The sequence below is a fragment of the Notothenia rossii genome (genome assembly GCF_949606895.1).
Source record: "Notothenia rossii genome assembly, chromosome: 9".
NCBI classification, from domain to species: domain Eukaryota; kingdom Metazoa; phylum Chordata; class Actinopteri; order Perciformes; family Nototheniidae; genus Notothenia; species Notothenia rossii.
The window spans coordinates 21,090,499-21,102,794 of NC_136907.1; the positions used below are offsets into that span (position 1 = coordinate 21,090,499).

General features: G+C 42.8%; 1 protein-coding gene across 1 annotated transcript in view; it reads left to right on the forward strand.

Moving 5' to 3' along the window:
* The window catches only part of btg3 (B-cell translocation gene 3), a 32,188-nt gene that overhangs the window by 14,512 nt on the left and 5,380 nt on the right, over positions 1-12,296 (forward strand). The window contains exons 2-4 of the mRNA XM_079649894.1: positions 4,418-4,624; positions 4,730-4,867; positions 5,277-5,445. Of these exons, the coding sequence (XP_079506020.1) occupies positions 4,452-4,624; positions 4,730-4,867; positions 5,277-5,445 (480 nt within the window). The 5' untranslated portion in view covers positions 4,418-4,451. The remainder of the gene's footprint in view (positions 1-4,417; positions 4,625-4,729; positions 4,868-5,276; positions 5,446-12,296) is intronic.

Below are 12,296 nucleotides of genomic sequence, written 5' to 3' on the forward strand. Positions count from 1 at the left end.
GTCAGGTATAGGCCTAGCCTAATATAACACCATAGTTTTGTAGTTTATAGTTTTCGTTCTTCGTTCGTTCAACTGAAGTGTTTAAGTTAATTTTTTGCGGTATATTTATCATTTTTGTTTGCATTCCGACCTCAGGAAAAAACTGAAAGTTTTATTTTCATGTTGAGAATACTTCTCTGTAGGCCTGTTTACTTTTGCACTGATATTTAAATATTTAAGTTGGCTTGAGCCTATATTTATTTATTCGTTTGTTTATATAATTTATATTTATTTTACATGTTTAAAAGAAACGAAAAATATAGTTTAAATTTAGTTTTTTAACAGAAGACTGTTTTTTGTTTGTTTTATAAAGTTATTGTGTTGGTTTTAAAAGTGCATAAGTTGTGTGATGTTTTTATATGGTGTGTTGTGTTGAAATAAATTAACAAAATGTTAGGACAGTCTCCTTGTTGATTTTTCCAACACATTCAGAATCATAATTTAATTACTTGCCGGTTGCGCGAAAAAGGCGGTTTGTCTCTGCGTGCGCTTTCATTCGCGCCACTGGTCGATCAGTGGTCGACCAGTGGCCTTACCTGACGACCAGTGGTCGACCAGGAAAATCTTTGGTCGGGGGCAGCCCTAGAAAGCTCTATGGTGATGGCGGACTGTTTGACATACTCACTGAGTCAGACGTGTATGCAGAGGGCACAGCCCGACAGTTGCTTCAGGGGAAGCAGCTGGCAAGAGGAGTAAGGAGCATAAAGCTAGCCTCTGAGGCTCTGTTCAGGCTCTTCTGGAAAGCCATGCAATCATGGCTTGAAAAGAAAGGCAAATGTGCAATAACTGGAGCACAAGAGCAACTCCTACAAGATGTACAGCATGCATTTCATGGTAATGACAAGGCCACTGCTCAACAGCTTATCGGTGAGGTGGAGACGGAACTTACTGGGATCCAGAACATTATCCAGACTTTCATAGTTGAAGGGGCTAAGCAATCAGCCACTTTTGGATATTGGTTAATGTTCCTCAAGGGTGCTGATCTGTTGCTAAGGATCCTTCATTCAGAATGTGAAGCAGACTTTCAACTTCACCTGAATAGCATGTGTGAAGTCATCCCTTGGTTCAGAGCTGCTGGAAGAACCAATTATGCCAAGTACATCCTGGTCTACGTTGCAGAAATGAAAGCTCTTGAACATGAACAACCAGAAGCATACACATTCATGCAAGAAGGCAGATTTGTTGTCCGCCGGTCAGAGGATCACAGCTTCAACTGTGTGGCGACTGATCAGGCACTGGAGCAAACCATTAACCGAGAAGGCAAGAGTCAGGGTGGAGTTGTTGGCTTCACATTGCGAAAGGCAGCTCTCACAAGATGGTTGATGACAAGGCATGTGACCACAGCATACGTGGATGCCATGAAAGACCTTTGTGACACTGATGCAAAGGGCCCAAAACCACACAAAGAACATGGAGCCTCTAGAATGGACAGAGATGAGGGAGACATACAAAAGATAATGGAAGCTGTGGAGTAGAAGCAGAACCCCTTTGACCTTGATAGTATCCCTGAGGAACTGATCAATATTGCAAGTGGTCAGGTTGCATCTGAGAAAGTTGCAAAAGAGCTGTCAAGTTTCCTCCAAGATGGTGCTGAGCAGAATGCCATCTTTATTGAACAATGCCTGGCAAAATCCAAAAAAACTAAGAGCTTCTGGGATCCTGAGAAAAGAAAACAGTGTGCAACCTTCAAAGACATGAAAACATCAGGTGGAGTCAGTACTAGAAAGGTTAACATGGACTCAGATGTGCTCTTTCAAAGATTACTTGCTGTATCCAAGCAAAGAGAGGTATCCATGGAGACTGTGATGTCTCATGAACTTGCTGCTGTCCCCCCCTCTTTGTTTTATGATGATGGAAGCATGAGAAAGACAACAAAAGCCGACCTTGCTAAAAAATTGGAGTCAGTAGTTGAAGAGACACAGCAGTTACCTAATGTTGCTGAACCATCTGCATACATCATCGATGGCATGGCTCTTCTACAGAGTCTCCCTGACTCAGGCTTTCAGACATTCAATGACCTGGGTGAGTGTGTCTGGAAGAAGATCACAACACTAATGGAAAAGGAAAACAACAACTTTGTTGTTCTAGTGTTTGATAGGTATGATCATCCACACTCAATCAAAGACCTGGAAAGGCAAAGAAGAGGCACCATCCAAGCAAGCAGATCTACACATGTCATCACAGGCAAAGCCAAAGTTCCTAACTACAGGAAATACCTCAAGGTCAGTGGTAACAAGGCTGCTTTATGCAGCTTTGTAAGCAACTACATAGCCAATACAGGGCCCAAGAGAATCTCCTCAGAGAACACAGTCATTTTGGCAGGTGGCTTTGAAAATGGTGAGGAGGTCAAAGTGGTCAGCAAGTCAGGTGTTGACAACTTGACAGATCTGTATAGTGACCAGGAGGAGGCTGACACCAGATTGGTATTAAATGCAATACATCTAGCAGAGTCTCATTCTCGGGTCGTCATCAGATGTGATGATACCGACGTACTGGTTTTGCTTGTGTATTATTCCAGCAAAGGAATGTTTGGATCCTCAACGGTGTTCATGCACTCTGGAAATGGCCCAAGGGAGAGGTTTGTCCCAGTCTGTGCCATCGCAAAGAAGCTTGGTGCAGCATTTTGTGCATGTCTACCCGCATGCCACGCCCTCACAGGTTGTGATACCACAAGCAGCTTGTACAGAATTGGGAAGGCTACTGTGTTTACAAGACTTAAGACCCATCTGAGTGACTTAAATGAGATGTCCAGTTTTGGACTTTCTGGAAGTCTGAAGGAGGCTATTCCTGTGTCAAGAAAGTATGCCCTCCTTCTGTATGGCCAAAAGAAAAGGGAGCATGGCCGTCCTTGCACCACCTTGGATGAGCTGAGGTACACACTAGCATCTACAACAGATTCATCAGCTGCAAATCTACCCCCAACAGAAGATGCCTTCCAGCAACATGTATTAAGAGCCATGTACCAGACCGCAGTGTGGTGTCACAGCCATGTGGCCAAGCCTCATCTCTGGAACCCAGTTGGTAGAGGGTGGAGGCTCAGAGAAGATGGGCCTATTGAACCAGTGAAGTTCGTCAAAGACCCTGCACCTAAAGAAGTCAGAGACATCACCCACCTATACTGTAAGGACGGAAAGTGCAATGATAGGCTTTCCCCACTATATAGTTAGTTTGATAGGTTTATTTTTCCCCTACCCGACTTGTAAAGCGACCTTGGGTTTCGTGAAAGGCGCTATATAAATATGATGTATTATTATTATTATTATTATTATTATTATTATTATTATTAATGATAGCAGCAAATGCCAATGTCTTTCAGTAGGCTTGACCTGCAGAGAGTTTTGCTCTTGCTCTGACAGCCCAAATGTGAGCCATGTTGTTTTTGATGACAATGTGGATGAGTGATAGAGATGTGATTATATGCATGTATCCCCCGCCTCCCACTAGCTTAGGTTTACTTAAGTTTAGATAAGAACATTTAATTTGAATACTAAAGTTTGTTAATCCAAAAACCTGTTTCCTTGTCTCTGTGTCTCACCTTCTAGTCCCTGGCACATTTTGGCTGCAGCTGGGCATAACATTGTATAAAGACACCATAAACGTTTAGTGACATAACTCGATGAGTATGTAAGCTACCTTTACACAATTAGTATTGCTGGATTCAGTAGAACCACACCTTTTCAACAAGCCCTTGTGTGTGTTGCTATGGCAATCCATGTCAGGGTCACTACAAAGTAAAGAGATCATTCTACATAGATTTACATTTCCGCCTATTGTAGGTATGTGTTCAAATGACTATCTCCAATTTACATTAAGATATTGACATTCAGTCTTTTCTATAATGCAGAGGGATGTCCTGACCTCAGGTATGCCAAGTTTTAAGACCTTCCATTGTGAATCTACATGAGTTGTTATGCCTCAACCCCCAGACGGCCAGGCTTTATTTTTAGTTTGGGGTGTCTAACTTTATATATCAATTTCACCACTTTTGCAGTAAAATATTTGTATACAACAATCCATTTCATGTATGGGGGAGGCCTTAGAGATGAGGAAAAAGTAAGTTGTGTTTTGTCCTAACTCCGGGAGGGGTAACTCAAAATGTTGGGGCCATTGTCACTAGCCTATAAATGGATGTAATTGCAGTTGACCCTGAGTTGTTGTTCCTTCAGACCTAATAATACTAGTGCTACTTTTCATCAGACACATTTAAGGCTTTTTTCCCAAAAAAGTTCCAGCTGGGATGAAGGTTAAATGTCCTTAAAACTAGAAGGACTACTGATCTAACCTCATTTACCAACTGATATCTTACCTCAGAAATTCTCATAATTGTACATGTGCCTTGTTTACTGCTTCCAATCTTAATAAAGTTATCTCCTTACAGGGGCTGTAGGAAGGTAATGAAACGCATGTGAAACATGAGGAGAGAAATTGCAGCTGTGGTATTCTTCCTGAAGAGGCTTGTAATAAAGGGGGGGAAGTTGGAAACACACAAGATCGATCTGTTTGTTGAGAGGCTGGCTGTTGCACTGCAGGAGAAGTTTAAGGGGCACTGGTACCCTGGAAACCCCAGCAAAGGACAGGCATACAGGTGCTGCTCTCTGTCCTCTGCAGTTTTTACAAATAACTTTAGCTTTCCAAGACATCTTTCTGTTTCACAAATAGTGTACTAAAATCTGCTGCGTGTGATCTGCAGGTGCATCAGAGTGAACCGGGTCCAGCGGCAGGATCCAGAGCTCCTTCGGGCCTGCCGAGAAAGCGGGGTTCAGTACAGTGACCTGGCACTGTCCCGGGAACTCACATTGTGGGTGGACCCTGGAGAGGTCTGTTGCAGGTAAGACTTTGAGTTCAATTGCCATAAAGATCTGAGACAGAATTGGAAGAAGTTTGAAGTTCAAAAAAAAATTACTAATGGATTTAGCTTTAAAAAAAATCATTTTAAAGCCAACCAGTATATTTTTGCCAGGATAATTGTAAATATTTGACTGGCATCTGTAGCCAGTGCCAATTAATGAAGAACATGAACATAATCACACTCTTCTAATTTAAATGTATTTTGTGTATCACCCCTGTACTTTTTCTTGTTTTTGTGCATGTTACAAATATGTCAAAATCCTTTTTTAATTTTCAGCATGAAGTATTTTTCTTCCTACCAAACCTTTTAAAGAATTGTCTACTTTAAACATATATTCTAAGTATGTTAAACCTTCCGACACCTTTTTTATGACCTTTCCTATTATTAGGCACGGAGAGACAAATCCTTGGTTCTCATTGGCCACTTTCTCTGATGATGAGGACGGCAAAGATGTTGCAAAGGTGACTCAGGCTTTGGAGAGGGTGACATCAGACTACCACTCTGGATCATCCTCTGATGAGGAGGCAACACGCACTTCCCCCAACACTGTGCACAAGGTAAGGCATAATGCATTGTAAAACCCATGACTAAAAACCCCATGCATGTTTGGAGAACAATGGCAGGCTGCACCAGTTTTGTGTTCCAATAGTACTAAAGAAATCAGGCTCAAGGTTTTTTCCTTAACACTTTCTTTAAACATCATAGGGTTAGTAAAAGGTGTGAAGGAGAATTAATCAGGATTTAGGAAAAGACTACTGTGGTGCTAGAAGAATTCGACTGCACTTAAAGAGCAACTTGCAGGTTAGACACACCAGTGAATAAATGTGTAGGAAAATGACGAATACACTAGATTTACAAAAAAATATACAGAAATATACACTGCTGTTACGTTCCCTATTGGGCTAGGGCAGGGGTCTGCAACCTTTTTGACCAAAAGAGCCATTTTGCTCCTTTTTCCCAAAAATGTTTTTGTCTGGAGCTGCAAAACATATTTCATAGCTTGATAGCTAATACAGTTGTATTTATTGTTATATCGGACAAAAACTACAGTTTTTTGCATTTATTAGGCTATTTATTACATTATATAAAACTGTTAACCTCTAATAAGAAACAAAGAACTCCTAAAAGGATAATTAAAAATAATACAAAGGGCTACTTTAAAATAAATTAAACACAGCACTTGGGGAGTCCTCTGCACATTTGAAGGAAAAACAAATATTATTAAAATGGGCCCAATTTGAAATAAATAAAACATATAGCTGCACCCTAAAAAGAGTTAAAGGTAGGGTACAGTAGTTAAGAATAGAGAAACCAGCTCGAGTGCGCTAGAATTTAGAAATACACAACCGGAAAAAATATGCCTCTTCCTTCAGACTTTCTTACAGAGTCCCTCCTCCAACACACACGAACGCGCACATGACCAATGAGGGCACGAGATAAGTTTGTGCACAGATGGAAGGCTGACAGGCAGTTAGGCCATCCAGTTATTTTAGCCGGGCCGGCTAAAATGATTGGTCGTGCTTTTTACAGCGCTACGGCTTCCAGAGATTACTTTTTGTATGTATTTATTGTCAACGCATTTAATATATTCATTGCTATCGGGACGTTAAGAGCATTCCATGGAATATAACAAAAAGTGTTTTCTGAAATGAATGACATACCCCATTGAATTATGACTGAAGATTGTCAGCTGTCTTCCTCTCCCTTGTTGTTCCTCGATACGTAAAGGCTGCAACACCTTTGACAACTTCTCTCTCTACATATCAAACATACCGGTAAACCAGCATCGTTTGCTGTGAAAGCATATAACTCAGTCCACACAGAATGAAATCCTGTGTTCCTCCGGTACTTTACTTTGATTTATCAATAGTTCGCTCATCGAGCCGGGGGTCAGGTTATTCACCCGGAGGAAAAGGCGCTCGACCGCTCGCGCGGGACCGTAGCAGGATGTGACGCATATTTTAGTTGACCTAATTAAAACCGTTTTGTTTTTTATTTATGTGTCACAGTATCACCTCAAAATACAAGATACGAAACATTTTCAACCATGCAACAAAATATAAATAGTCCTACAAATACTTTTATTTTATTTCCTTCTTATTTTTGTCTAAACTCAAGGGAGCCAGAGCAGAGGGCTTAAAGGGCCGCATGCGGCCCGTGGGCCGCGGGTTGCCGACCCCTGTGCTAGGGGAACCAAAGGGAAACGACACGACCAGATTGGAATTGGTATAATTATAAGTGCAGGGTGTCCGCGGGGTCTTAAAAAGTATTAAAAGTTGATAAATCAATTTAGCGAAAATTAAGGCTTTTAAAAAGTATTAAAAAGTATTAAATGGTATTTTCCAAGGTATTAAGAAGTCCCGCAGCAACGACAACATGAAACACCCTTTAATGTACTGAAACGACATGTCGGGAAACCCCACAAGGCGGCCCCATGCATAGCGCGCCGTAAAATGCTGCTTATTATTTTAAGTTTCGTTCCCTTGCTCCGCTCTGTGTGTGTGTGTGGGGGGGGGAAATAAACGACTACGGTAACGGGTCCCAAGGTGGGTAGACCGGCATACGCAACGCTCTGGGGGTCCAACGGCTCCGTGTGTGCCCTATATGATCATTTTCTGATAACGATGAAAGAGCCCGCCTCCCTCTCCCCACGTCTCCTGCTGCTGCTGGGCTGTCAGAAGAGGTGGAGGAAAAGAGAGGCAGTCACCGTTTATTAAATATTCTTATATTATTATACAGAGAACAGAGTCGTTATCAATTTGTTTTAAAGCTCAATAAATAACAAAGAAGACCTCTGACCGGCACTTTCCTAATTTTGTACGGAAGATTTAAACTTTAACGGACATGTTGACCGGCGGAACATTTTTTTTACGAAAACTGCCGCACGGTCCCCTCGTTTCTTGGAAGAGGGGGGTGTTTTTCATCTGCTGGTGGACTACCTGAGAGATACAGCAGGAGAACACGCCGTCCACCGCGGAGAATAAACAGAAGGGCAACCATGGCAACCATGCTCCGGGTTCTTCTTCGCTGCTTTTGGTGTATTTCGGGCGGCAGCAGCGCCACTTACAGGCATGACATATGTACTACATCGTTTCCAGCATTTGCAGCGGTCTAGTGTGAACGGACACGTTAATGAATCGAATGCTTGTGAACGGAAGCCTTTTTTGCGCTTGCGTATGCGTTTTACCGTGTGGGGCCGGGGTCTAAGCCAAACTATATACGGTCACAGAGATTTGCTATTTTAAAGTAAAGTCAACACATATAGACCCTAAATATAGTCTATATTAAGAACGAGAAAAGTCTTAACATATATATCCTTTTTTGTAAACATATGACAAATGTGTGAGGGTGATGACGTCAGAGCATCGTCCTATCTGCCAGGGCTTAGCCCCGGACAGCCCCAGACCAATTTAACCCCTGGGTATTTGAGAGGGAGCTCCTATATGGCATTACCCCGCTGAAGCTCACCAAAGTTTAACATATTTCATAGTTCAAAGTTTTGTCAATTGTTTTGTTTATTGGTCAAATACTGGTTTCTAATGTTTTCTGAGGAGTTTTACTGGAATGAAAGAGCACAGAGTCTACAGAAGCAAAAAAGCAGCATACTGCATTAAACCTGACCTTCACAGAGAGGTTGAAGTTCATGTGGAGAGAAGGCTTCAGTAGTCTGTCTGCACTCTGTTTAGTTGTGCTATCTTACAATCAATATAGTAAATGTGAGGTAAAGTGTGTCGCCAATGTAACCAGTTAGAACTCAAAGTTGCGATGAGGTCTTAAAATGTATGGAAAGGGTCTTAAAAAAGGTCTTAAAAGGTATTAAATTTGACTTCAGGATTCCTGCATATACCCTGAAGTGGTTTATTTTAAACAGCTGGTCAACAAAATGGCAGGCAAGCAGCCTGAAACAAACAAATTGCCGGAAACACCGGTTTACATAACGAACAAAAGTGGCCACAAGGGCGCAAGTTTAAATGGGCAACCAAACTAAGGGAGGACTCTAAACAGTGAGTCTAAGCGCATAGGCTACAGCAGGGGTCGGCAACCTTTTTGATATGAAGTGCCATTTAAAAAAATAATTGTTATCAGCGTGCCAACTATCGAGAATTATCAACGGGGGGGGGGGGGGGGGGTTGAGGAGCTTGACACTCGTCAACTATCAGCAGGAGGGCAGGGGAGCCTCGCTGCGGGGAAGCAGTGTGTGGACCTGTCAGCGCAACTCACATGATGCCGAATTTAACAAACACATTTAAATAATTGGTTTAAACGGCATAATAATAAGGACGATCGTCCGTTCTGTGATTCTCCAGAGCACACATGCTATGATATTAGGGTCATGCAGAGTGAGATGAGATCGCTGTTCCTTTAAGAGAGAGAGAGAGAGGGGTGTGGCTTGTGCATGTGTGTTTGTGGATGGGAGAGCGACAGTGAGAGAACCTATGGAGAGAACGTGTGTATGTTTCTGGAAGTGAAACGAGGAAGCAGAAAAACAGAGGTCTGTGATGTATTTTGTGAAACAGAAGAACAGCTAAATAAATGCAACGGCCTCCCAAGAAGAGCTCGCCTCTCTCTAAAGTGGGTTATTGAACCTGAAGCTTGTTGTTTCTGCCCTCCTCGACTACGGTCTGGGAGCCGACAGGAAAGTTCAACACACAGATGGCCAGTCCGCCCCTTTGTAGCATATTATTTTGATGATAGATGAGCAGATCGCCACTGGGCTTTCAACTAAATACACAGCCACGCAAAAACTGCGGCATTTGTACAGCTCCTTTTGGGTACTGCAATTAGTGAAGTGCTTTCCTCCCTGGTGAAACGATCAGCACTGCACCACGGAGGAAAGCGGCAGAATGTCACCTGGAGATAAAGAGAGCGGGGCTGCGTTGCGTGCATGGCTTCCTTCTGCAGGTAACGGGGAGACGCGCTCTGGCGGCGGTCTCGTTCAGGATCCGAAAATACAATTTAAATATTTTTGCACACTTATTCCACTTATTCCTAGTGTGCCACTGGTTACGGTGCCGCGTGCCAATGCTGGCACGCGTGCCAGGGGTTGCCGACCCCTGGGCTACAGGGAAACTAAATACTCACACACTAAAATAAAGGAAACAAAACCTCACTGTAAAAGTGGTACAACTAGGAAAGGAAGGCTGTAAGAAAACACAGCTAGGACAACAGTCAAATACTAACTAATCTAAGCATAACTAATCTAAGCACATCTAATCACAACAATACTTCTAATACAAGGTCCACACAAGTTAAACAGAACGACGAGCAAATAGCGAGAGGCGTCTGTTCCTCAACAGAGCCTCCAGAGCAGGGGTTGCCAACACGTCGATCGCGAGCTACCAGTAGCTCGCGGAGGTTTTCCGAGTAGCTCACCAGAGGGCGCTAAAGTGCAGTTGACATGTTGAGACATATTTATTTATGTAGTATATTTTGAGAGTAAGAAAGATAGAGAAGAAGAGATGTAAGATGCAGTCATGACAACTGAGGAAGGTCCGTCAAAGAAGAAATCTAAAATATACTACTTTCATGACGAGTGGGAACATGAATTTTTATTTACGAGCATCAAAGACAAGTGTGTGTGTTTTTAATTTGTGGCTCGAGTGTTGCGGTGGGGAAGAAGGGAAATGCCGAGCGGCACTTCACAAAACTTCACGAAAACTTTTCAAAGGAGTATCCCGCCGGCAGTTGCCTTCGCGTTGAGAAGGTACAACAATTAAAAGCCACGCTACAAAGGCAGCAGTCATTGTTCACGAAGCCTGCCAAGAAAGCTAGCCTAGCTACAGAAGCATCGTTCCGAGTCGCTCAGTATTTGGCAAAGAACAAAAAAGCTTTCACTGATGGCGGTGTTCTTAAGGGAGCGATGTCTGTTATGGCAGAGACTTTGTTCAGAGACCACAAGAGCAAGTCGGAGATAATGTCTGCCATTGACGATGTGCAACTGGGAAACAACACTGTGGCGAGGAGAGTGTCGGCGCTGTCAGTGGATGCCATGGGACAGTTGGAGCGGGACATGGTCAGGTGCAAGTGGTTCTCCATACAGTGCGACGAGTCGGTGGATGCGAGCGACACAGCTCAGCTGTCTGTGTTCATCCGGATGGTGTTTGAGGATTTTACGGCGAAAGAGGAATTTCTGACACTGCTTCCACTCAAAACAACAACAAGAGGTGTGGACGTGTATAATTCTATTAAGAATTATTTCATAAATAAAGGCGTGCAAATGGAGAAGCTTGTATCCATAACAACTGATGGAGCCCCGGCTATGAGAGGTCGCCACAACGGTTTTATCGCAAATTGTAAGTCAGATCCATATTTCCCACGTTTCCTGAGTTACCATTGCATCATTCACCAAAAAGCACTTTGTGCCAAAGTTATGGACTTCAATCACGTCATGAAACCTGTGATACAAATAATAAACTCTATCTGAGCGAAGGCAAAGCAACACAGGAGCTTCAAAGTTTTTCTTGAGGAACTGTCAGCTGAATATGGAGATCTCCTTCTCCATGCTGAGGTGAGGTGGTTGAGTAGAGGGAAAATCCTACAGCGCTTCCTCTCCTTGCTGAATGAGGTAAAGCTCTTCATGGAAGAGAGGGGGGAGGACACCTCCATCTTATCTGATGCTGGTTGGGAACTTGACCTGGCCTTTTTGACTGATCTGACAGGAAAATTAAACCAGCTTAACCTCCAGCTACAAGGCAATGGCAAAACAGTATGTGACATGATTAGTGCTGTAAAGGCCTTTAAAGCAAATCTGTGTCTATATCTCCAGCAAGTAAAGGGAAATAAATTGCATCATTTCCCCTCTGTTCAAAAAGTACTGCAGGAGAATAAAGCTGCTGCTGGCTTTCTTGACTTATCAAAGTACTGTGACTGCTTAACTAAGCTTGGGCAGGAATTTGAGGACAGGTTTCTTGACTTTAAACAGCTTGAGCCCTGTGCAAGTTTCCTTGCTAACCCATTCAACATCGTGGATGTTACTGACATGTCTGAGCAACTGGCCAGCCTTTTCAGTCTCAGTGCTTCAGAGTTGGAGCTGGAGATAATCAATCTCCAGAATGACATTCAGCTGAAAGCACATCAGATGGACAAAGATTTCTGGAAGCTATTGGACCCAGAGAAATTCAAAAACATTCAAACTGCTGCACTGAAACTGTCCTGCTTATTTGGGTCAACATATCGCTGTGAATCAGCATTCTCTGATATGAACTTTATCAAATCCAAATTCAGGACAAGACTTACTGATGAACACCTCAATGACTCAATCAGAGTGAATTTGTCAGGATACACACCCCAGTACAGTGCTCTGGTGGATGCTATGCAGTGCCAGGTGTCACATTAGCTGAGTCAGGAGAAAGACAACAATGCAGTGACAGACTGAATGTTTGAAGACATATGTTTGCTTGATGCAAGT